At 37.1% G+C, this 25,166-nt stretch overlaps 1 protein-coding gene and 1 pseudogene across 1 annotated transcript in view; one reads left to right on the top strand and one right to left on the bottom strand.

The window, feature by feature from the left end:
- Window positions 1-25,166, top strand: part of ADGRG7 (adhesion G protein-coupled receptor G7) — a 72,725-nt gene that overhangs the window by 30,415 nt on the left and 17,144 nt on the right. The window contains exons 11-15 of the mRNA XM_025375566.1: window positions 1,370-1,482; window positions 6,506-6,849; window positions 7,567-7,663; window positions 11,016-11,171; window positions 19,290-19,446. Of these exons, the coding sequence (XP_025231351.1) occupies window positions 1,370-1,482; window positions 6,506-6,849; window positions 7,567-7,663; window positions 11,016-11,171; window positions 19,290-19,446 (867 nt within the window). The remainder of the gene's footprint in view (window positions 1-1,369; window positions 1,483-6,505; window positions 6,850-7,566; window positions 7,664-11,015; window positions 11,172-19,289; window positions 19,447-25,166) is intronic.
- On the bottom strand, window positions 16,343-16,813 carry LOC112618499 (annotated as a pseudogene).

A 25,166-nucleotide genomic window follows, 5' to 3' on the forward strand; every position in this document is an offset into this window, starting at 1 on the left:
AGGCTCTGAGTGAAAAGATTATTTTTAAAATCTGAAGACCTATGAATCTTATGATTCTTTTTGCATCTACTTAGTATACTACACACAAGAAATAACATAAAATTTTTGTTTTATTATTTTTAAATGTGTATTTTGTTTTTATTTTATTTCTATAAAAGCAATACACAGGCATTGCATAAAGTATGAAAGTATATACTAAACAAAAATATACTCATATGGAAAAATGTTTATGAAAAAGTAAAATGGCAATTCGGGCATAATGCTATTATGTTAACAAACCCCTGTCTGTTTGTGTAATAGACATAGATAGTATTTTTAAGCATGTAAGAAAAAAAGATAGGCTCTCAAGAGGTAAGTATGGTGTGGGGTAGCTGGCAGTATAAAGGAACATATGCTTTTTTTTATTAGGCCTCTATATTCCTTTCATATTTTACAGTGGTTTTCTAATTTTAACAACTTAAAAAATCAGAAAGTACAGATAAGCAAAATGAACTATACATATCCAACCCACCCTGTGACCATCACCACTACCTCAACAGATTTCTAAGATTACATACTCATATGGTATATATTTTCATACATATACACACACACACACACACAAACATGTTGAGAGATATAGAAATATATCACACAAAAATAAGACTTCCTTTAAAAAATTAACAGGGTATGAGCATCTTTCCATATTTATGAAGATATTTCTGCAACTTTATTTTTAGTGCATCAACTTAGATATACTTAGAGTCCAGTTACACATAAAAATAATGTCATGAATAAGTGAGGCAACTTTTGACAATTTAGATCTAATTCAAACAATTTTGATTTTAGACATCAAGGAAGAGTATAAATAGTTGACTTGTGAACAACATGAGACTGTATGGGTCCACTTAATATGTGGATTTTTTTCAATAACAAAGTCTGCCCTCCACATTGGCCCTCCACTTTCTGCATCCACAAGGAAACATAGATGGAAAATAACACGGTATTGTCAGAGTGTAAAACTGGTATATGGAGGCCAGCTTTTCACATCAGCAGGTTCCACAGGACCAACTGCAGGACTTGAATATGCACAGCTTTTGGCATCTGCAAGTTGTTCTGAGACACTCCCCCCGCAAATACCAAGGCATGACTGTATATTTTTCCCTAACTGAATGAGTTAGATAATTATTCTCAAGCCTGTACTTCAGGTAAACTGCTTAGCAATAAGGGGTTGATGTATTTCACTTTTAAATATATCAAGAGCTTTACAAAAGGAAGATATGTCTGGCAACTGTCTGGTTATTTTGACCCATGTAACTCTGTGATGTTGACTTTCATTAACATTTTAGGGATGATTATTTAAAAATATGAGTCTTAACTTGTTTTTCAGACTTTCAAAAAGGATTATCAGTATCCCAAATCACTTGACGTATTTTCCAACGTTGGATGTGCACTGTCTATTACTGGTCTGGCTCTCACAATTGTATTTCAGATTGTCACCAGGTAAGAGCAGAAGCAGGCTCTTTTCAGAAAAGAAATTGCTATCTTGATATAATTTACTCTGAAAATTCTCATAAGAATGTAGTGTCTTTGAACTAGATGAGAACTCAGAGATGTACTTATTTTATAGAGGAGGACATTCAGACCTGGAAAGGCTAAGAAATACACACAAATAAATATATAATTACAAATTGTGGCAAGTGCCTTGAAGGAAAATTATATGCCACTTATTTACAAGTTTGTCATGTAAAATTAATGTGGTCCTGCAGCTCATGAATGCTATAATTCCTTAGTGTTGAATAGAACCATGCCTATCAATTTGTATTTGTAAAGGAAAGAGACATTGCAAACAGCATTTTTTAAAAAAAGTAATTTAAAAAATATATCGAGCTTTCAAATGGTGAAATGTTTTCCAAAAATATATGGTTTTCAAATGATGAAAGTTTTTGAATCCCATACCTTAAAGTCTAATTTTAAATAATGACCTATAAACAAATACTTCTCTCCACCTTGACCCCTTCATTTGAGGTCCAATTTTGTATCCCATTCATTAGGTTTTGTCACATGCTACATTTTTTAACTGCCTGCAGTCTTTTAGAAGCTCGTTCATTTATTAATTTACTCTGTTTACTGTGTGTTTCTTCTGTCAACTTCACATTTCATGTTTGTTTGGTCTTTCATGACACTGAAATTTTTCAAGCATCCAGGCCATTTACTTTGAAAAATGTTCCACAATGAAGATTTGTCTGAAATTTTCTTCATGAAGAGATGCAGGTTAATTATTTTTGGTGGGAATACGGCAATCATGGATTTTTTTTTAGTGTGACACGACAAGAAATGCATATCAGTGTGTCTCATTGTAGGCTGTAAGTTTGATTCCTCGTTTAAAGTGATGTCTGCCAGATTTCCACATTTTTTCCCTGTGTAAATAATAGGTGACTCATGGGGTGCCACTTTGAGGCTGCATGACATCCTGTTTCCCAAAAATCTTTTACTTAATGATCTTTTTACTCATCCTTACTGGGACAAATTATTACATTAGTAGTTGAAAAATGGTGATCTTCTAGTCTATCGTTCTTTCTGTATTTGTTTGCTATACTCTTTTGCAAAAAGCATACTTCCCAGTGTAGCCAGAGGGAGCCACTTCATGTTGTTTTGTCATGTCTCAGTCTTTAGTCACTTCCTTATTTCAATCACAGCAAAATGATCATCGTTCACTTTCTGTGCCTCATACCTGAACCAGCCATTTCTCCAAAGAGCCAGAATTGTTTTCGATTCCTTTTCTTCCCCTTTTCACATTAAATGAGTCTCTTGCCATTCATTTAAAAGTTTTACAGTGGGTGCTTATGTTGTAAGGAGCTGAATACAAACCTATGAACAGACAGATAATCTCCTATCTCTCATGAAATATACACTTTTGGGGGGAAGAGGGAAGACATTATAAAAATACATACACAACTGAATATATAGTTACAAATTGTGGTAAGTGCCTTGAAGGAAAATTACATACCATGTAATTACATGTTTGTCATGTAAAATTAAATGCCTCTTAAATTTGTCTCATTATTTGTATTTCTACCATCACCACAGTTGTACTGACGATTATTTGGCCCCATAAGGATGAGTCATAGTTGCTGCATAACCAGTTTCTTTGCCCAAACCTCACTCTTTTCATTTGTCATCAGATTTCTTTACTCCTTCATCAATACGTTTTCTAGCACAATTATGCAACCATAGATGGCACTAAAATTCATCAGGAAACAAAAATAAAAATAAACGCCAGGCATGGAGGTTCACACCTGTAATTCTAGCACTTTGGGAGGCCAAGGCAGAAGGGATTGCTTGAGCCCAGGAGTTTGAGACCAGCCTGGGCAATACAGCAAGATCACATCTCAAACAAGGCAATACAGCAAGATCACATCTCAAACAAATTTTTTCAAAAAAGAGAAAAAACAAAACAAAAATAAAGACAAAATTTTATTGACTTTAAAATCCTGAATTATAAAATTTTCTTTGTTCTTGGACAGGTTCCCATATAATAATAACGCACAGAATACAGATAGTCCCCTACTGACCATGGTTCAACTTACGATTTTTCAGCTTTAAGATGGTGCAAAAGTGATAGCATTCAGGACGTTTCTTGATTTATGATAGGGTTATGTCCCAATAAACCCATTGTAAACTGAAAATACGGTAAGTTGAAACGATGTTTTTAGTTTTCAATGGATTTATTGGGATGCAATCTCATTGTAAGTTGAGGAGCATCTATATAGTAATAATGTGTAAGAAAGGCCAGGCTATTTGAAAATCACCTCTTCTTCCTGTGGATTATAATTGATAAAATTAGATAAAAACTAGAATCTAATCTTACTTTTATATAAAAAGATTCTTTTGAGTACTTTTTGCAGTTCTGGTCATTAAACCTCTCAATAGATTTAATGAAATTTTGAATTGTCCCGAAATCTCAACTAAAATGTCAAGCAGACGGACTGAGTGCTGTTTGAATGAAAGCTTTTTTATTCAGTGTGGGAATCCAAAGATCAAGAGAGGTCATGATGAAACATCATAAAAACAGAAAGAATATATAATGGGCAAATAGACTTCATCAAATTATGAGTTATTAAGAATAAAGAGGTACTTGAAGGTTAGAACTTTAGGCATAATAATAAACCTGGGAAATGGTATTCCAAGAGGTCTTGCAGTCTGAAAAATCCAGAAGGCTTTAAATGGTAGTGAGTAGAGATTTTATAACTTTTATTGGTGTAGAACTATCTGCCATAGTATGCATGAAACTGTAACATGCCTTTAAGGGGATATAAGGGGATTGCTTTTAAGCAATAAGGAAAATAACACATGTACAAAAAAGAGTATCATGCCTTACTTTTTAGATCAACTTTACTAAGAGAAATCTTGCATTCTTTGCCAATCTGAAAATACACCTGTGGGCTAGCACAGACATATACATGAACTACACACGGCACACCATACATACATGCACACCACACCATACACACACATACACACTCAAACACTCATACTGCCTTCTGAAGATTACTGGTAAACAAGGCTGGCCTGCAGACAAAATCAGAGAAACAGCTGCTCTTTTAGAGCAAAGACATTAGGTAAGCATGAGAAGGGAAAAAAGGCAATTTTAAACAGCACTTGGTTGTCCACCCAGAAATTATATCTTCCAATAAAGGAACAGTTCTTGGGAATGATTTACATTCAAAGTGCGGTTCAGGACATCTTGACCATCTGACAATCAGCAAGCATTTCCCAAAATATGGTCCCTGAAACATTAGTCCTGGGGAGATTCTTGATGAAAATAAGGTTCTGAAAATTCTTGCAGAAAAGATATGTGAAATTTTGTTGTGTATAAGCCATTTAAAAAGACAGTAATCATTAGTCTACTTAAATTATAAAGAATAGCATCAGTAACAATAGGCTGTGAAACAAATTAAAAATATTTTTACCTAATTTAAATCTTCATGGAAGCCTCACTCTTTAAATATAAAGTAAGCTGAATATTACCTAATTTTGTTTTAAAGCTATTACACTGTTATGGGAAATTATTTAAAAATTGTCTTTGGCCTTATTTTAAAAGTGAGTTTTAAAGACAAATTACATTTTAAAACTCAAGACTTTTTTTCTCCACATTTAAACATGAGTTCATCTACTAATGTGCAATTTTCTGTTATAAAAAATTTTAAAACTCCATATAGGGCCTCGTCTACAGATGCTTGTAAATTTAGAGTAGAACTTATTATCTAGTGTTATATTAAAAAAAACTGCCCCAAAACTCAGTGGATAGGAACAGATATTATTTCTAATGATTCTGTGGCTTGTCTGGTTCGGCTGGGTAATTTTTCTACTGGTCTTGCTGGAGTCTTGCAGTCAGATGGCGGCTAGGCCAGAGTCATCTGGAGGCTCACCTAGAATGCTAGGACAGCTGGATCTTTCTCCCTCTCCATACAGTCTCAGAGGACTTCCACGCAGTTTTTTTTTTTTTAGAAAGGTGGCTGGGCTTTTTACACAGTGGCTCAGAACTCCCAGGAGCACAAAAGAGAAAGCTGTCAGTGTTGTAGGACTTTCTCCTTTGTTCAGCTGAAAGCTGGGTTGTTGTCACACGACCATGAAAGATTAGGCTCACACTTTGAAGGGTAAAAAAAAACAGGGTTAATTGGGTGAAAAGGGAAAAAAAGGGCAACAGGGACTCTCAGCAAAGTGAGAGTCCTGCTAGTACGCCTGCGCAGATTGAATCCCGCTACCTCCCGGGAAGAGGAGAGGCCAGGCTCCTCCCCTCTGCAAAGGGCGGGAACTTCCCACAGCTCCACCCCGTTCTCCGAGCACGCCGCTCAGTTGGAGGTTCTCCTGGTACAGCTTTGTACTAGGTTGCCTCACCTGGAGGGCCGTGTTATGACTTTTATATTCCCCAGGCACTTGTGCCTTTGTGAAGCCTTTCATTCATTAACAAAAGATTAAAAATTATATTTTATGATTGCATTGGTACAAAGATGAATATATTACTATTCTTTGAGCTAAGAGTTCTCTGTTTTCTTCTAAGTCTAAAAGAAGTTAAAACATTACTATGGGATACAAACACTAAGCACTATTGTGTCTAATGGATAAGTCGGCCTTGGCTGCCAGGACTTCTGTTGCATCCCATCAGTTACATCAAGGTACAGGCCAGACTACTGTGAAGGGACTATACAGGGCTACCTACCAGGAAGTAGGGTTCACTGGGGGCCCTCTTTGGAGATTAGCTATCACTTTTGATCAGAACACAGTTTCAAGAAAAGAGACGTCAACCTGTTTCCTTTAACTCATGACTTTGTGGAAATGATAAGAGGAGAGTATAGTTTTCTGATGTAATTGAGAAGGTAGATTTACCAGCTGTCCCCACTGGGCTATGAACTGAATTTACAATGGGCAATAATATTCTTTGTTCCCAGAAATTTCACTGCAGTTTGTTTTGTGCAGTTGTTTTGTTTCATTTAATTTTTTATATGAATTTACTTATTTTCAGGAAAGTCAGAAAAACCTCAGTAACCTGGGTTTTGGTCAATCTGTGCATATCAATGTTGATTTTCAACCTCCTCTTTGTGTTTGGAATTGAAAACTCCAATAAGAATAAGACAAGTGATGGTGACATCCATGATATTGACTTTAAGAATAATGAGGTACCCCAGACCGACACCATTAACAACCCGAATCCCACGTGCACTGCGATTGCTGCCTTACTGCACTATTTTCTGTTAGTGACGTTTACCTGGAATGCACTCAGCGCTGCACAGCTCTATTTCCTTCTAATAAGGACCATGAAGCCTCTTCCTCGGCATTTCATTCTTTTCATCTCATTAATTGGATGGGGTAAGTGTTTGCATCTCCCCTTTCTCAGGAATTTAATTTTGTGGAAATCATTTAAACGAACACTTATTGAAGGCCAAACAGTCCAAGGCCTTGATGTAATTAACAGGACATAGAAAGTACAGTGATTGCTAAGAATACTTTCTCTCTAGAAGCTTATACTCCAGTGAAGGAGGCAGATATGATCAAGGCAAGAATACGAGATACATCACAAACTAACTTAACTAACTTAAAAATGTTAATTTCCTTTAACATCTCTTTTTATTAATTTGATTTGAGATTTAGGCCACAAATAATTAACTTCCAGCTACTTTAAAAGAAATGTTTCAAGAAAGACAATCAGAGTGACTCTTTAAGCAAAAATATTTGAAAAATTTATTGGGTTCCAGCAAAAGAAGACTTGTTTCAGGGATATCTAAATTTAAATTTATTCAAGTGACAGAGGAACTATGCCACTGAAACATGACAATTCTGGTAAGAGTTACAAAGAAACTGGAAATAAGATTGATATGTAGTGCCACCACTAAAAAGGAAGGGAAAACACTTGGAGAAAAATTATGTCCACTGTCGACCTACATCTGTAGGATCACTTTGTATATTGTCCATAGTGAAAACAACATACATCCTGAAGAGGGTCAGATGTATAATTCATGTATGGTCTTTTATAATTAATCCAAGTCTGGATAAATCATTAATTCTATGCCTCTCTTTATCACATAGGAGTCCCAGCTATCGTAGTGGCTATTACAGTAGGAGTTATTTATTCTCAGAATGGAAAGAATCCACAATGGGAGTTAGACTACCGGCAAGAGACAATGTGAGTTTATATTTTTTTAAATGCCCAATTGTTTGACCTAAGAGTATAACTGTTTAGTGATATTGACTCCAAGTGTTGCTGTAATTTGCATTTCACTTTATAATTGTCATGTTTAGTGGTAGACATTTCAAATTCCCAAACAACATTATATTTTAAATGTGATGACATGGAAATTTCCCATAAGTCCTTTTGTAAAGCAACTAATCAACTTCTAAATTTATAAATGTGAACTTTATTATGTTAAATTTGTCTTCTTTCATTAAATCTGAAAATCATGATACAATAGGTATTATCCTTAGTAATCCTATATCTTAGTTTTCTCATCCAGAAAATGGGAATAACAATAATAGTAATTCCTGTTCTGGGGTCACTGCAAGGGATCAATCAAGTGTGAAAACATTTAATAACTTGAACACTCTCTATATGTCTCACTCATGTAAACCAATTCTATGTTGATATGATTTTAATGAACATTTCATGATGATTTATCATACATAACAAATTCTTCCTGTGATTCCAGTGTGAATAATGAACTGTTGTAACAGAAGCATCTGACTGTATGGCATTTGCTTTTTTTGTGTGGGGGAGAAAAGAAAGTGGAGCTGAACTGAGACTCAACTCTTTATATGCATTTCTGCTACCAAATGGCAACTGCTCTTCAATTTATCTTCCCTTCTCATTTTATACATCTAACTATTCTTTTCTCCAAATTCCACCTGAAGTCCCAAACCAACACAAATGAAAGCAAAACTTTTGGAAATGGGCAAGTACACCAAGGGAAGGCTATGGTGTCTGGGAACTCACGTCTTTCCCAGGGCTGGTCACACCCGACTGTAGGCTGGGGAGCTGACTGCCTGGCCTTATTTCATGCTCCCAGACACTATGTGTGATTACGGTGAAATATCGTTTAAGGTTTTAAAATTTTAACGCCACAAGTAGAAATATCTAATTAGAGATACCCAAGTTGCAAATATCTCATAGGTGAGGTAATTCACTTCAAATTGCATTATTAATTGGTGTTAACTCATGCACAGGGCTAGACTCACTCCTTTAAAAGTCTTCAGAAGAAAGAAGCCAACTGACTTAAATTTGTTCACACTGAGCTATAAATAATTAAGGGCAGCTTCTTTCCTGATTACGGTGTTAGTTGTGGGGGAAGATACGAGGTAACTGATAATAAGAGAAGCTGGGGAGAGAGGAAAGGATGTGTGACACCAGCATCCACCTCCTCCTGGACTTTCTCCCCCACCTTCCACCCTACACACATGCCATCAACGACCACATTTCTTCAGGATATATTGAGACCCAGGAGGGATTATTTTTGGTTTTCCTGAGTTATTCTCCTAGCAGTTGCTCCTCAACAGCCTGTGCGCTCCCCTGTTGCTCCCAGTTCTGCCAGTCATCCTGAAATCCCTGACCCAGTTACCTGAAGTACTGCTGTCTCTGCATAGACCCAATTGCAGGGTAAATGTAGGGCAGGCCACATTCCTCTTTAATGCTCTACCCCCAGTTCTCTGTACCACTACCACGTAGGCCGTTTCAGACATTCGCGAAGGGTTGAGGTTAACATGGGAAATTATAATTGGGGGAAATTTTTCAAGAATTGCTTTTATGCTGTAGCTGTTTTTCCCTATGTTCCATGGCAAACTTATCAAGGAGTTAAACACTTAATCTGCATCCAATTATAATGCTCTTCAGACCTCAAGTTCATAGCTATTTGTCGGATCGATCTCCACCATCCTGAAGATAAACTTGGCACTATTTTATTTATGGATGGACTTACTATTGTATCTGTTAGAGGGAAGCATGCCTTTGCATTTTTAGATTCATTATAGAGAATGGAACATCATCTCAGTTTCCTCCTAGGTCATTCAGATTAGAAATATGATTTTCAATACTTTAAAACTATTCCAATGCAAAAAAATTTAGAAATTCTTTGGAATGTAGAATAATGGTGTTTTACAAAACTCCAGGGGAAAGAAGATAAAATTAATTGAATGCCAAATATGTGCCATAGCTTCTCACATCATTGTAACACCTAATGGCCTACCTGACACCTCCACTTGACTGTTTAATAGACATCTCCTCATCTTCCCTCCCAAACCTGCTCATCTCATTGTCTTCCCCAGTTAATAGCAATTCTATCCTTCTAGGTGCTCAGATTTTGGAGTCATTCTTAATTCCCCTAAATACCACGTCCAACCCATCAATAAATTATTTTGCTTTACTTTTAAATATGTCAGGAATCAGACTCTTTCTTAACATCTCCTCTCCTGGTCCAAACTACCATATTATTGCAATAGACTCCTAGCTATTAGGTTGGTGCGAAAGTAATGGCAGTTTTATGGCAGAAACTGCCATTACTTTCGCACCAACCTAATATTTCCTACTTTTGCTCATGCTGTTCTCTCATCACTGCACCTGGAGTAATGCTTTTAAAACTCAAGGCAGATCATGTCATGTCTCTCCATGTTGTCTAGGGTACAAGCAATCACCCACAAAGCCTCTACATAATTTGTATCTTTGCACTAACGTTATCCACTTTCTGTGGTTCAGCCACACTAGCCTTTTTTTCCTTCTTAAGCTGTCACCTCAGGGCCTTTGCACTTGATGTGATTTCTGCCTGGAACACACTTCTCCATCATCTACTTCAGGTCTTTGCTCAAATACAGCTTTTTTCCATGAGGTTTTCCCTGATCACTCTATTTAAAATGAAACACCCCTCCCCTCCACACACATTTACACAGTCATTTCTACTCTCATTACCTGATTTACTTTTTCTCCATGGCATTTGTCACCATCTGACATATTGTGTATTTTATTTACTTTGTTTTATCTGTTTCTCTGCACTAGAATGTAACCTTATTAAAGAAGGGATTTTTGTTTTGTTCACTGCTAATACCTTGGTGTCTAAAACAGTATCTCTAGCACATAGCATGTACTCTGTAAATACTTATTAAATGAATTAATTAATTCTTTCAACAATGCCAGTAGGTGGTTACTAGTATTTTTACCTAAAAAAAAAAAAAAGCACCACTACAACCACCACCACCAAAAAAAAAAAAAAAAAAAAAACAAACCCAAAACAGGTACAATGAGGTTAAATAACTTTTTCAAACTCTTTTCAAGCATTTAATATTTAAAAATAGGAGACAGTTTAAAGTTACAGTATATTATTTCACTTTTCTAGTAGGTAGAATTCTTGAAAGTCATCTCAAATGCATAAAATGCAGAGGGATGTTAACTTTTAGCAGATCTTTCAGTTGAGTGAATGTCAATAATGTTAATAGCACAAGGAACCAGTATGTGTACCTTTCTTAGTCTGCTGAAGTAATTTTTTTTTTCTCCACAGCTGCTGGCTGGCAATTCCAGAACCCGATGGTGTTACAAAAAGTCCACTGTTGTGGTCATTCATCGTACCTGTAACCATTATCCTCATCAGCAATGTTGTTATATTTATTACAATCTCGATCAAAGTGCTGTGGAAGAATAACCAGAACCTGACAAGGTAAGATTCCCAACGAATGGGACGCTGCCAGGCAAGGCTCATCCAGCACTTAACACAGCACCATAACACATCCACCGTTCCAGGAGCTTTCAAACTCAGACAATGGCAGGGCTATGTGGTTCACAGGAGAGATTTTCTCTTACACTTTGACTCAGAAAGTGGATCTTCTCATCTTCTCACATCAGTATAGTCTGCTCTCAATATCCTGGGTTTCCACATCTGTGGATTCAACAAAACGAGGATCAACTAAAAACTAAACCTAGATGTCAAGAAAAAAAATTTTCTGCCCTTGTCCTAAATATTCAAGAAATCATATTTGAATAATTAAAGAAATGAGAGGGTTGTGAGGAAATGCTGGTCCCTGGATTTTCATTTTATTAATACAATCCAGTACCTGTTGGCTGTATTTTACATGTATTGCTTGAATTACACAATAGCACTAAAATTTCTTATTTATTTTATTTTATTATTAGTTTTTGAGACAGGGTCTTGCTCTGCCATCCAGGCTGGAGTGCAGTGGCACAATCACAGCTCACTGCAGCCTTGACTTCCTGAACTCAAGCGATCCTCTCCCCTCAGCCTCCAGAGTAGCTGGGACTACAGGCACACACTACCATGCCCAGATAATCTTTTTCTATTTTTTAAAATGATGTAGTCTCTGTCAAAAAGAGGCTGGTCTGGAACTCCTGGGCTCAAGTGATCCTCCTCAATTGGTTTCCCAAAGTGCTGAGATTACAGGCATAAGCCCAGTCTTAAATGTTTTAAATTAGTGGTAACCATACAAAAATTTGGAGAGCTCACTTAAAAATTAAATTTTCGGCAGGGTGCAAGGGCTCATGCCTGTAATCCCAGAGCTTTGGGAAGCCGAGGCGGGTGGATCACCTGAGCTTGGTAGTTTGAGACCAGCCTGACCAACATGGAGAAACCCTGTCTCTACTAAAAATACAAACTTAGCCAGGTGTGGTGGCACATGCCTGTAATCCCAACTACTTGGGAGGCTGAGGCAGGAGAATCGCTTTAACCCAGGAGGCGAAGGTTGTGGTGAGCCGAGGTTGCACCATTGCACTCCAGCCTGGGCAACAAGAGCGAACTTCATCTCAAAAAAAAAAGAATTGAATTTTCTCTTGAAAAAATTGGAATATCTGGCCACTCTAAGCTGACATTCCCTGCAGGGGTCATGTGCTTTCTGATTTACCAGTTCACATCCATGTTGCTTCTCTCCTTTCTGTAACCTTTCTGGCTCCAGAAAGCATTTTCATTGTCATCCCTGCTATGCAACAAGAGCATTCAGTTGGAGAGACAAAAAGCAGAAACTATTAAACATTTATACTCTACCCCTCCTGATCTCATCTCCATAGCATACATTGACGGGAATACAGTGCTAATGAGACTATGAGTTCAGATTTAATTCTACAAGATTTTGCTCATATTTAAGTAGACTTAACAAATGCAAGCACATCTGTGAGCTTATAGCAAGCTTACAAATAGATCCACTTAGTGTGACCAGATGAGTAAAAGCCACCATCTTTAGTGGGACTATATCTTTTGTTTCTTTTAATGCTAACATTTTATTTAAACCAGTACAAGCACCATGCTTAACAAAAGACTGTCCAAAATAAACATGCAATATGAATTAACAGAGATTGAAACCACAGCTTAAGAAGTTGTGCCAGTTGTTGGTTTTTTCAAATGATGACAGAGAACTGTTAAAATTCACAAGACTAAACCATTAATGTTTCCAGCCTCCTGAATGAGATTATATTGGACCATCGAAATCAGCAGGAACTGCCCTGGCATGTTAATGATCTCAAACAATATTCGAGTAATTATATTTATATGAATTATACTCCAAAAAGCAAGAAAATACAATTTCTATCACAAGTTTACTGTATATGAGCACAGATTTGAAATGTCAAATGGCATAATAAAAACAAATTTCTCAAGAATATTCAGCTTGGGACCATTGATTTTAAGTGGCCTAGAAGATTATTACATTCTTTCAGAAACACAAAATAAGATTTGTCCAGAAATGTTTGAAACACATCCTCACAAAAGTTGTAACTGCTCGAACTCTACAGATTCCAGTATTATCACTTTATTGAACAAATAGGGAAAGCAACCATAGTAAGAATACTTGAATTTATAGAATACAAGTTACCCTCTACGTCCACCAAATATCAGCATTTAAACTCTTATGAAAATATCTATTCATCACTTGTCCGCATATGGATTAATGACATTGCTCATGTTTTAGAAGTAGTTCAAACATTTTTTAAGTACACCTTCCTTAATATCTGTATGGGTTGGGGGGAAATAGCCAAATTTAATTTGGCAATAAACTCCTCTAACTGGAAATTTTTAGCTAAAGTGTCAGACAAGGATGTAGTTTATGGCTACATTTGACCCCGAAAATAGGAGATAAAAAGGGAGGGAAAAGTACTGACACACATTTTGGCGCACAGATTATTTAGTAATGACAGTAAAAAAATTTAGCTACACGCTCTTAAACAACAGTATGTTTAACTGCACTAGGCATTTAGTAAACTTTTAGAACTAGACAATTTGCACATTTATTTTAGAAGTCAATTAAACTAAAGCAGTCAACCAACTTTTTTCCTAATATAATTGCATCAATACCAGAACAAAGTGATCACTATTCAAAACTCAGACATTTTGGAATTTCAGCATACTAACCTGAGAAGTTTTCTTCATATGTATTTTTTGTTGTCATGGAAGCCACACTAAATAATATTGTGATTACCGGTTGATTTTATTTTGACATTAGATGCTATGCAGAACTTATGCAGGGCCAACAATTTCAAAACTAACGCTGACTTAGAAGACCATGAAGGAGGGTCCCAGGAAAAAAGTTGCTGCCAAAAAGGAAAGAAAGATTAAAACTGAATGGGAATCGTTGCACCAGAAAGATATGGAATGTAAAAACTGGAATTATGAAACCTGGAGTTATTATTTGGGGAATGGTAGAAAAAAGACACTAAATAGGAAATATACTTGAAAAGAACAATGCAAACTTTAGTAAGATGAAAGGGAAATCTATACAAATGTTTGAGAACACTTTAGACCATGGGATTTGTCAATCTCCCCATAGAACAGATGAAATAAAAATGTCCTACTGATCCTCTGACCTCAATCTGTTGTGTTGCAAAAAAGATGTTACTGACTAGGAGTCAGGCAAGCTCAAAAAAGCATGGTTTATCACAGCTCTTTGCTCCTGTTCAAGAGAGTAGGGGAACTAAACGTTCTAATGTATGGCAGGTCAATATTATCTGACATTATGGAGGACCTGCAAATTTAAAAATAAACAAAACTAAAACATGCAAGACAAAATAAGGAACTTCAGTTAAAAATACATTCTTGCGGCACTAGTTTCTCTTATTGCTGCAAACCGGGTGAAACAAAACCCCGTTTCCTTCGTTCAGAAATATTAAGAACACTCTCCACTCACTTGGATTACATTTGCATTTCTACAGAATTATATGCATGTTTTTCTCCAATATCAAAATACCTGTTTAAAGAATTGGTAAACTTCCTGGGTGAGTTTTCTCTCTCTCTGGAAATTGGAATAAAGAATCTTTTCCCACCGAGAAGCAAAGCAAACACCTACTCTAGAACTTCCTCATCTCCAACTAACTTTCTGCTGCTTCCTGACTTCTAAATTAGTGGAGCCAAAGTTGGGAACAGAAGATGTTCTATTCAACATCATGAAAATTCCAACTATCTTTACTTCTCACAGAAACCTCAAAAATAAAATGCAAAGAGCACATGAATGGAAAACATGCCAAAATTTAAATTTTGCTAGTTTTGAGATGAGATGACTAAGATGTTCTTAATATAAGAATTAACTCACCAAATTTAGTTAGTCTTTAGGTTCTCTAGACCTATTATCAAATTAATGTTCAGTGGTTACTTATATATTTGTTTCTACAAGTATGCCAAATAACAGAATCCTTGCTTTATGCCAAGAATACCATCATCTAACAAGACTGGTTTAGTTAACTCTTCAGGCAGCCAGTTGAGAATATCTTCTGACATTTAGGATATAAGACGTGATATTATTGTTTTAACGTTATTAACTATGGACTAAGTTTAAAGATAATTTTTTCCTATGGCACAAAACTAATCACAATATACCTAAAATTATAACTGTCGACTGCCATATACTCACCAATGCAAGCAGATAGTTGGAATTTTTAAAATATGAAGTTGATTTTATTATAAATTTCAGATATACACATTAGAAAATTATTTTATTTGGAATCGTTAAAAAAGTATTAATTTCACCAAATCTGGAATACTGGCAGTGTAAAAGTCTTAAACTAACTTTAAAGCTAACAAATCAAAGGCACATTATTAACACATTTAAAATAATTAGTGTTCATTAGTGACATTAAGTGGTGCTTTATAAATGAAGTGTTATTAACCTAGATGCAAAACTGTTTAGAAATGACATAAAAGGAATGAAGCCCTTGATTATTACAACCCACCAATTTCTAAGACTAAGATGCTATTTTCCATAAGGAGAAAAGCTAACAGTCATAATTCTATCATAAAATCTAACTCCCCAACCTTAAAAATTAGTGATTGATGAACATAGTTTCTAGATTTGATTAAAAAGATACAGGAAACCAAACAAGATACAGAACTGATCAGTGTACTTGTGATGCAGGTTACACTACAGTCAATTATTCATGGCTCAATACTGGGCCACTCAAGTCTTTGACCCCAAATTAATTTCAATGATTTGACAAGTGATAATACGCTATTTTCATAAATAAACTGCTAATATCCAGTATTTGTCAAAAGGAGGCAACCGTTGTCTCTTACAATCTAATATATCCACATTCCAATAGTGTCTGTAAATAATAACAAATTCTGAATCATAAGTTATAGAAATTAGTCATAAGAGTGCAAAAAGTCCCTGGAGAAAAGTAATCCACCTAACAATTACCAATACAAGGAAACACCATACAAAGGTTCATTACTATGAAGATGATTTCCTCTTGGTTCAAACTTTGCACAAATGAAGAATTTTTCTTTACTGCAGAAAACAGACTGTAAGTAATGCATTTTTAGACACAAATAAGTATTGATGTCTGGTTCCAGTATGGTCAGGTTAATACATAAATACTTTGGAAACACAGAAGTTCACATTAGTGGAAAAATCCAAGTTTATCACTTAACCATTCTTCAGTTAGGTCTTCCATATTTCTTATTTCAAATACCTTGGTTAGTTCAGCTCTCTGGACTAGCTTATTCTTACTCCCAGCATACATCATCTGTTGTTCAGGCTTACGTCCAACAGAACTGGAGAAAATAAAGCACAAAGGATATGGAACTCTCCCATCCATTATGTTGATATTTATAACTATACACAATGAAGTGAGGTTGTCGTTCAGGCAGTTCATCTTTAAGTTCATCTGGTGAAATACCCTCAAGCTCCTCATCCAGTACTACCCGGCGTTTATCCTTGTCAGTTTTCATTATAATAGCAGCATTGTTCATTTCTTTGTGAAAATGAAACTTTCTCAGCTTTTCCACTAAATCTTCAGCAACATTACAAACCACCAAAGACTCACTCATTTCCTTTCAGGCTGTCAGCGGCCTGTTGCCTTTACTTGGGCACCTTTTTCTAGTGGGACTATATCTGAAATATGTACTTTACAGATCAAGGGTAAGTATCATTCTTCCTATGTGAATGGTAGTTCATATTCAGGAGAAATATGGTAAAAAATATTATCACTGATAAACATTAAAAGTATGTTTACTGAACATAAGTGGTGAGAGTGGAAAGAAAAAATAGTATGTTTAATAGCAATGCAGAAAAACCTTGGTAAAGGCTTCTTTACCTAATTGCGCATTAGGATATATTTCCTTCATACAAAAATTATCATGTTTGGCCAGATACCAATTAAATTTGCATTGCTAAATTTTGACTGATAGACTGTGGTTCATAAATTGACCTAGTTATAATGACAAGCAGACTGTGATTTAATTATTTAACAAATAACTTTCATGTGTTCAGTAGCTACATAACAAATTGCCCCAAAATTTAATGGTGAAGAATGACAAATGTTTATTATTTGCTGTGAGTTGAGTGTTGGCTGGGTAGTTCTGTCTTGACTGGCTTGGATGCTTATTAATGATCTAGGATGACTCACTTTTTTTTTTTTTTTTGAGATGGAGTCTCACTCTGTCACCCAGGCTGGAGTACAGTGGTGCGATCTTGGCTACTGTAACCTCCGCCTCCTGGGTTCAAGCAATTCTCTGCCACAGCCCCCAGAGTAGCTAGGATTACAGGTGTCTACCACCACACCTGGCTAATTTTTTTTTATTATTATATTTTAAGTTCTGGGTTACATGTGCAGAATGTGCGGTTTTGTTACATAGGTAGACATGTGCCCTGGTGGTTTGCTGCATCCGTTAACCCATCACTTACAGTAGGTATTTCTCCTAATGTTATCCCTCCCCTACCCCCTCACCACCTGACAGACCCCAGTGTGTGATGTTCCCCTCCCTCTGTCCATGTGTTCTCACTGTTCACCTCCCACTTATGAGTGAGAACATGCAGTGTTTGGTTTTCTGTTCTTGTGACAGTTTGCTGAGAATGATGGTTTCCAGCTTCATCCATGTCCACGCAAAGGACATGAACTCATCCTTTTTTATGGCTGCAGAGTATTCCATGGTGTATACATGCCACATTTTCTTAATCCAGTCTACCATTGATGGACATTTGGGTTGGTTCCAAGTCTTTGCTGTTGTGAATAGTGCCGCAATAAACATACGTGTGCATGTGTCTTCATGTGTCTTTATTGTAGAATGATTTATAATCCTTTGGGCATATGCCCAGTAATGGGATGGCTGGGTCAAATGGTATTTCTAGTTCTAGATCCTTGAGGAAGCACCACACTATCTTCCACAATGGTTGAATTAATTTACACTCCCACCAACAGTGTAAAAGTGTTTCAGGCGCCACTGTGGTATGGGGGAAAAAAAACGAGCTCTGTAGCTAGTTCGGTGTCTGCCCAATTGGCCGCCCAGTTTTGTGCTTAACACCCAGGGCCTTGGTTGGGCAGGAACTGGAGGGAATCTCCTGGTTTGCGGGTTTGGAAGCCTGTGGGACAAGCGCAGTATCAGTGCCGGAGTTCCTCAGGCTCAGACCCTCAAGGCTTCCCTTGGGTAGGGGAGAAAATTCCCCAACCCCTTGCGCTTCCCAGGAGAGGCAACACCCCACCTTGCTCCAGCTGGCCCTCTGTGGGCTGCATCCATTGTCCAATCAGTCCCAGTGAGATGAACCGGGTACCTCCGTTGAAAATGCAGAAATCAGCCGCCTTCTGCGTCAGTCTCGCTGGGAGCTGCAGACCGGTGCTGTTCCTATTCGGCCGTCTTGAATCCTTCATGACTCACTTTTATGTCTGGTGGTTGGTGTTTAGTTGGTTTGAGTAGCAACTGCTCAGTTGGGAAAGCTCATCTCTGCTCCATATAGTCTCTCATCTGCCATTAAACCAGTCCAGGCTTCTTAACGTAGTGGTCTCAGGGTTCTAAAGAGGTGTGAGGGAAGGCAAATTAATAAACAGATGCTTTCAAGTCTCCACTTGATAAATTTGCTAATGTTCCACTGGTCAAAGTAAGTCACATGGCCAAGCCCACGATCCAGGGGCATAGACTTTCCATAAGAGGAAGAAGATCACTCTGCATCTAACTAACCTTTCTCTCCCACATCAACCTAAGGCTCAGGAAGGTCCAAGGTGCCAAAAAAGGGGATTCCTCCATTGGCTGATCTGTAGTAATACTCACAACATTGAAATTCCATTTCAATGAAGAAGTTGGTTCTTGAAATTTGCCTGCTGTGGTATTAAGGAGCTGTGTTTGCCTGAAGTTTTAAACAAGTATCAATGTAGTCAAAATAAAGGTTGCTAAATCAGATTTTCTCCAGAGTGATGTAAGACTTAGCATCATTTTTCCACCTGGGGCTTAATATTGTTAAGTGAACAATGTGTATGGGTAGCTGAATATGCATTCTAAATAGGAGAGTAATAATGATGTTGATGAGTAAAACCCTAATGAACTACATTATTTTTCTTGTTTTCTTTCACCTAGCACAAAAAAAGTTTCATCCGTGAGGAAGATTGTTAGCACATTATCTGTTGCAGTTGTTTTTGGAATTACCTGGATTCTGGCATACCTGATGCTAGTTAATGATGATAGCATCAGGATCATCTTCAGCTACATTTTCTGCCTTTTCAACACTACACAGGTATGGTGTGGATTAGAGTGAAAGTAGCAGAACATGAGGTGGTGGAGATATCACCTTGACCCATTCCTTAGTTACCTTTAAGAGACTATTTTTAAAAAACTAGTGGGTACATAGTAGGTGTATATATTTATGGAGTATAAGAGATATTTTGATACTGGCATAAAATGTATAATAATTACTTCAGGATAAAAAGGGGTACCCATATCCTCAAGCATTTACTCTTTCTTTGTGTTACAAACAATCAAATTACACTCTTAGTTATTTAAAAATATACAATTAAATTATTATTGACTGGCTGGGTGTGGTGGCTTATGGCCTATAATCCCAGCACTTTGAGAGGGCAAGATGGGTGGATTGCCTGAGGTCAGGAGTTCAAGACCAGTCTAGCCAACATGGTGAAACCCCATCTCTACTAAAAATACAAAAAAATTAGCTGGGTATGGTGGCATGCGCCTGTAATCCCAGCTACTTGGGAGGCTGAGGCAGGGGAATTGCTTGAACCAGGGAGGTGTAGGTTGCAGTGAGCTAAGATCACCCACTGCACTTCAGCCTGGGTGACAGAGGGAGATTCCATCTCAAAAAAAAAATTATTATTGACTATAATCACCCTGTTGTGCTGTCAAATACTAGATCTTATTCATTCTAACTATATTTTTGTACCCATACCCATTAACCATTCCCACTTTCCCTTCCCCTCACTGTAATTCCCAGCCTCTGGTAACACTCATTCTACTCTCTATCTCCAGGATTTCCATTTTTTAAACTCTTTAGGTCCCAAATAAGTGAGAATGTGCAAAGTTTGACTTTCTGTGCCTGGTTGATTTCACTTAACATAATGACCTCCAGTTTCATCCATGTTGTTACAAATGACAGGATCTCATTCTTTTTAATGGCTGAATAGTACTCCATTGTGTATATGTACTGCATTATCTTTATCCATTTGTCTGTTGATGGATACTCAGTTTGCTTCCAAGTCTTGGCTATTATGAATAGTGCTGTGAAAAACATGGGAGTGCAGATTTCTTTTCTTTTGAATATATATCTAGCAGTGGGATTGCTGGATCATGTGGTATTTCTATTTTTAGTTTTTTTTTATTATTATACTTTAAGTTCTGGGGTACATGTGCAGAACGTGCCAGTTTGTTACATAGATATACATGTGCCATGGTGGTTTGTTGCACCCATCAACCCATCATCTACATTAGGTATTTCTCCTAATGCTATCCCTCCCCTAGCCCCCAGCTCCCCAATAGGCCCCAGTATGTGATGTTCCCCTCCCTGTGTCCACATGTTCTCATTGTTCAGCTACCACTTATGAGTGAGAACATGCAGTGTTTGGTTTTCTGTTCTTGTGTTAGTTTGCTGGGAATGATGGTTTCCAGTTTAATCCATGTCCATGCAAAGACATGAACTCATCCCTTTTCATGGCTGCATAGTATTCCATGGTGTATATGTGCCACATTTTCTTTATCCAGTCTGTCATTGATGGGCATTTGGGTTGGTTCCAAGACTTTGCTACTGTGAATAGTGCCGCAATAAACATACATGTGCATGTGTCTTTATAGTAGAATAATTTATAATTCTTTGGGTATATACCCAGTAATGGGATTGTTGGGTCAAATGGTATTTCTGAATCTAGATCCTGAGGAATCGCCACACTGTCTTCAACAATGGTTGAACTAATTTACACTCCCACCAACAGTGTAGAAGTGTTCCTATTTCTTCACATCTTCTCCAGCATCTGTTGTTTCCTGACTTTCTGATGATCGCCATTCTAACTGGTGTGAGATGGTATCTCATTGTGGTTTTGATTTGCATTTCTCTGATGGCCAGTGATGATGAGCATTTTTTCATGTGTCTGTTGGCTGTATGAATGTCTTCTTTTGAGAAACGTCTGTTCATATCCTTTGCCCACTTTTTGATGGGGCTGTTTGTTTTATTCTTGTAAATTTGTTTAAGTTCTTTGTAGATTCTGGGTATTAGTCATTTGTCAGATGGATAGATTATAAAAATTTTCTCCCATTCTGTAGGTTGCTGCCTGTTCACTCTGATGATAGTTTCTTTTGCTGTGCAGAAGCTCTTTAGTTTAATTAGATCCCATTTGTCTATTTTGGCTTTTGTTGCCATTGCTTTTGGTGTTTTAGTCATGAAGTCTTTGCCCATGCCTATGTCCTGAATGGTATTGCCTAGGTTTTCTTCTAGGATTTTTATGGTTTTAGGTCTTACATTTAAGTCTTTAATCATCTTGAGTTAATATTTTGTATAAGGTATAAAGAAGAGGTCCAGTTTCAGTTTTCTGCATATGGCTAGCCAGTTTTCCCAACACCATTTTTTGTTTTATTTTATTTTTATTTATTTATTTATTTTTGGTTTTTTAATTATTATTATACTTTAAGTTCTAGGGTACATGTGCATAACGTGCAGGTTTGTTACATATGTATACTTGTGCCATGTTGGTGTGCTGCACCCATCAACTTGTCAGCACCCATCAACTCATCATTTACATCAGGTATAACTCCCAATGCAATCCCTCCCTCCTCCCCCCTCCCCATAATAGGCCCCGGTGTGTGATGTCCCCCTTCCCGAGTCCAAGTGATCTCATTGTTCAGTTCCCACCTATGAATGAGAACATGCGGTGTTTGGTTTTCTGTTCTTGCGATAATTTGCTGAGAATGGTGGTTTCCAGCTGCATCCATGTCCCTACAAAGGACACGAACTCATCCTTTTTTATGGCTGCATAGTATTCCATGGTGTATATGTGCCACATTTTCTTAATCCAGTCTGTCACTGATGGACATTTGGGTTGATTCCAACTCTTTGCTATTGTGAATAGTGCCGCAGTGAACATACGTGTGCATGTGTCTTTATAGCAGCATGATTTATAATGCTTTGGGTATATACCCAGTAATGGGATGGCTGGGTCATATGGTACTTCTGGTTCTAGATCCTTGAGGAATCGCCATACTGTTTTCCATAATGGTTGAACTAGTTTACAATCCCACCAACAGTGTAAAAGTGTTCCTATTTCTCCACATCCTCTCCAGCACCTGTTGTTTCCTGACTTTTTAATGATTGCCATTCTAACTGGTGTGAGATGGTATCTCATTGTGGTTTTGATTTGCATTTCTCTGATGGCCAGTGACGAGGAGCATTTTTTCATGTGTCTGTAGGCTGTATGCATATCTTCTTTTGAGAAATGTCTGTTCGTATCCTTTGCCCACTTTTTGATGGGGTTGTTTGTTTTTTTCTTGTAAATTTGTTTGAGTTCTTTGTAGGTTCTGCATATTAGCCCTTTGTCAGATGAGTAGATTGCAAAAATCTTCTCCCATTCTGTAGGTTGCCTTTTCACTCTGATGGTAGTTTCTTTTGCTGTGCAGAAGCTCTTTAGTTTAATTATATCCTATTTGTCAATTTTGGCTTTTGTTGCCGTTGCTTTTGGTGTTTTAGACATGAAGTCCTTGCCCATGCCTATGTCCTGAATGGTATTACCTAGGTTTTCTTTTAGGGTTTTTATGGTGTTAGGTCTAACATTTAAGTCTCTAATCCATCTTGAATTAATTTTCGTATAAGGAGTAAAGGAAAGGATCCAGTTTCAGCTTTCTACTTACGGCTAGCCAATTTTCCCAGCACCTTTTATTAAATAGAGAATCCTTTCCCCATTTCTTGTTTTTCTCAGGTTTGTCAAAGATCAGATAGCTGTAGATGTGTGGTGTTATTTCTGAGGGCTCTCTTCTGTTCCATTGGTCTATATCTCTGCTTTGGTACCAGTACCATGCTGTTTTGGTTACTGTAGCCTTGTAGTATAGTTTGAAGTCAGGTAGTATGATGCCTCCAGCTTTGTTCTTTTGACTTAGGATTGTCTTGGCAATGCGGGCTCTTTTTTGGTTCCATATGAACTTTAAAGCAGTTTTTTCCAATTCTGTGAAGAAACTCATTGGTAGCTTGATGGGGATGGCATTGAATCTATAAATTACCTTGGGCAGTATGGCCATTTTCACGATATTGAGTCTTCCTATCCATGAGCATGGTATGTTCTTCCATTTGTTTGTGTCCTCTTTTATTTCACTGAGCAGTGGTTTGTAGTTCTCCTTGAAGAGGTCCTTTACATCCCTGTAAGTTGGATTCCTAGTTATTTTATTCTCTTTGAAGTAATTGTGAATGGAAGTTCATTCATGATCTCGCTCTCTGTTTGTCTGTTACTGGTGTATAAGAATGCTTGTGATTTTTGCACATTAATTTTGTGTCCTGAGACTTTGCTGAAGTTGCTTATCAGCTTAAGGAGATTTTGGGCTGAGATGATGGAGTTTTCTAAATATACAATCGTGTCATCTGCAAACAAGGACAATTTGACTTCTTCTTTTCCTAACTGAATACCCTTGATTTCTTTCTCTTGCCTGATTGCCCTAGCCAGAACTTCCAACACTATGTTGAATAGGAGTGGTGAGAGAGAGCATCCCTGTCTTGTGCCCATTTTCAAAGGGAATGCTTCCAGTTTTTGCCCGTTCAGTATGATATTGGCTGTGGGTTTGTCATAAATAGCTCTTATTATTTTGAGGTACGTTCCATCAATACCGAATTTATCGAGAGTTTTTAGCATGAAGGCCTGTTGAATTTTGTCAAAGGCCTTTTCTGCATCTATTGAGATAATCATGTGGTTTTTGTCATTGGTTCTGTTTATAACTGGATTACGTTTATTGATTTGCATATGTTGAACCAGCCTTACATCCCAGGGATGAAGCCCACTTGATCATGGTGGATAAGCTTTTAGATGCACTGCTGGATTCGGTTTGCCAGTATTTTATTGAGGATTTTTGCATTGATGTTCATCAGCGATATTGGTCTAAAATTCTCTTTTTTTGTTTTGTCTCTGCTACGTTTTAGTATCAGGATGATGTTGGCCTCCTAAAATGAGTTAGGGAGAATTCTCTTTCTTTCAATTGTTTGAAATAGTTTCAGAAGGAATGGTACCAGCTCCTCTTTGTACCTCTGATAGAATTCAGCTGTGAATCCCTCTGGTCCTGGACTTTTACTTTTTTTTGATTGGTAGGCTATTAATTGCTGCCTCAGTTTCAGAACTTGTTATTGGTCTATTCAGGGATTTGATTTCTTCCTGGTTTAGACTTGGGAGGGTGTATGTATCCAGGAAATTATCCATTTCTTCTAGATTTTCTAGTTTATTTGCGTAGAGGTGTTTATAGTATTCTCTGATGGTAGTTTGTATTTCTGTGGGGTTGGTGGTGATATCCCCTTTATCATTTTTTATTGCATCTGTTTGATTCTTCTCTCTTTTCTTCTTTATTAGTCTTACTAGCAGTCTGTCAATTTTGTTGATCTTTTCAAAAATCCAACTCGTGGATTCATTGATTTTTTGGAGGGTTTTTTGTCTCTATCTCCTTCAGTTCTGCTCTGATCTTAGTTATTTCTTGCCTTCTGCTAGCTTTTGAATGTGTTTGCTCTTGCTTCTCTAGTTCTTTTAATTGTAGTGTTAGAGTGTCAATTTTAGATCTTTCCTGCTTTCTCTTGTGGGCATTTAGTGCTATAAATTTCCCTCTACACACTGCTTTAAATGTGTCCCAGAGATTCTGGTATGTTGTATCTTTGTTCTCATTGGTTTCAAAGAACATCTTTATTTCTGCCTTCATTTCGTTATGTACCCAGTAGTCATTCAGGAGCAGGTTGTTCAGTTTCCATGTAGTTGAGCGGTTTTGATTGAGTTTCTT

The sequence above is a fragment of the Theropithecus gelada genome, chromosome 2 (genome assembly GCF_003255815.1).
Source record: "Theropithecus gelada isolate Dixy chromosome 2, Tgel_1.0, whole genome shotgun sequence".
Taxonomy (NCBI): domain Eukaryota; kingdom Metazoa; phylum Chordata; class Mammalia; order Primates; family Cercopithecidae; genus Theropithecus; species Theropithecus gelada.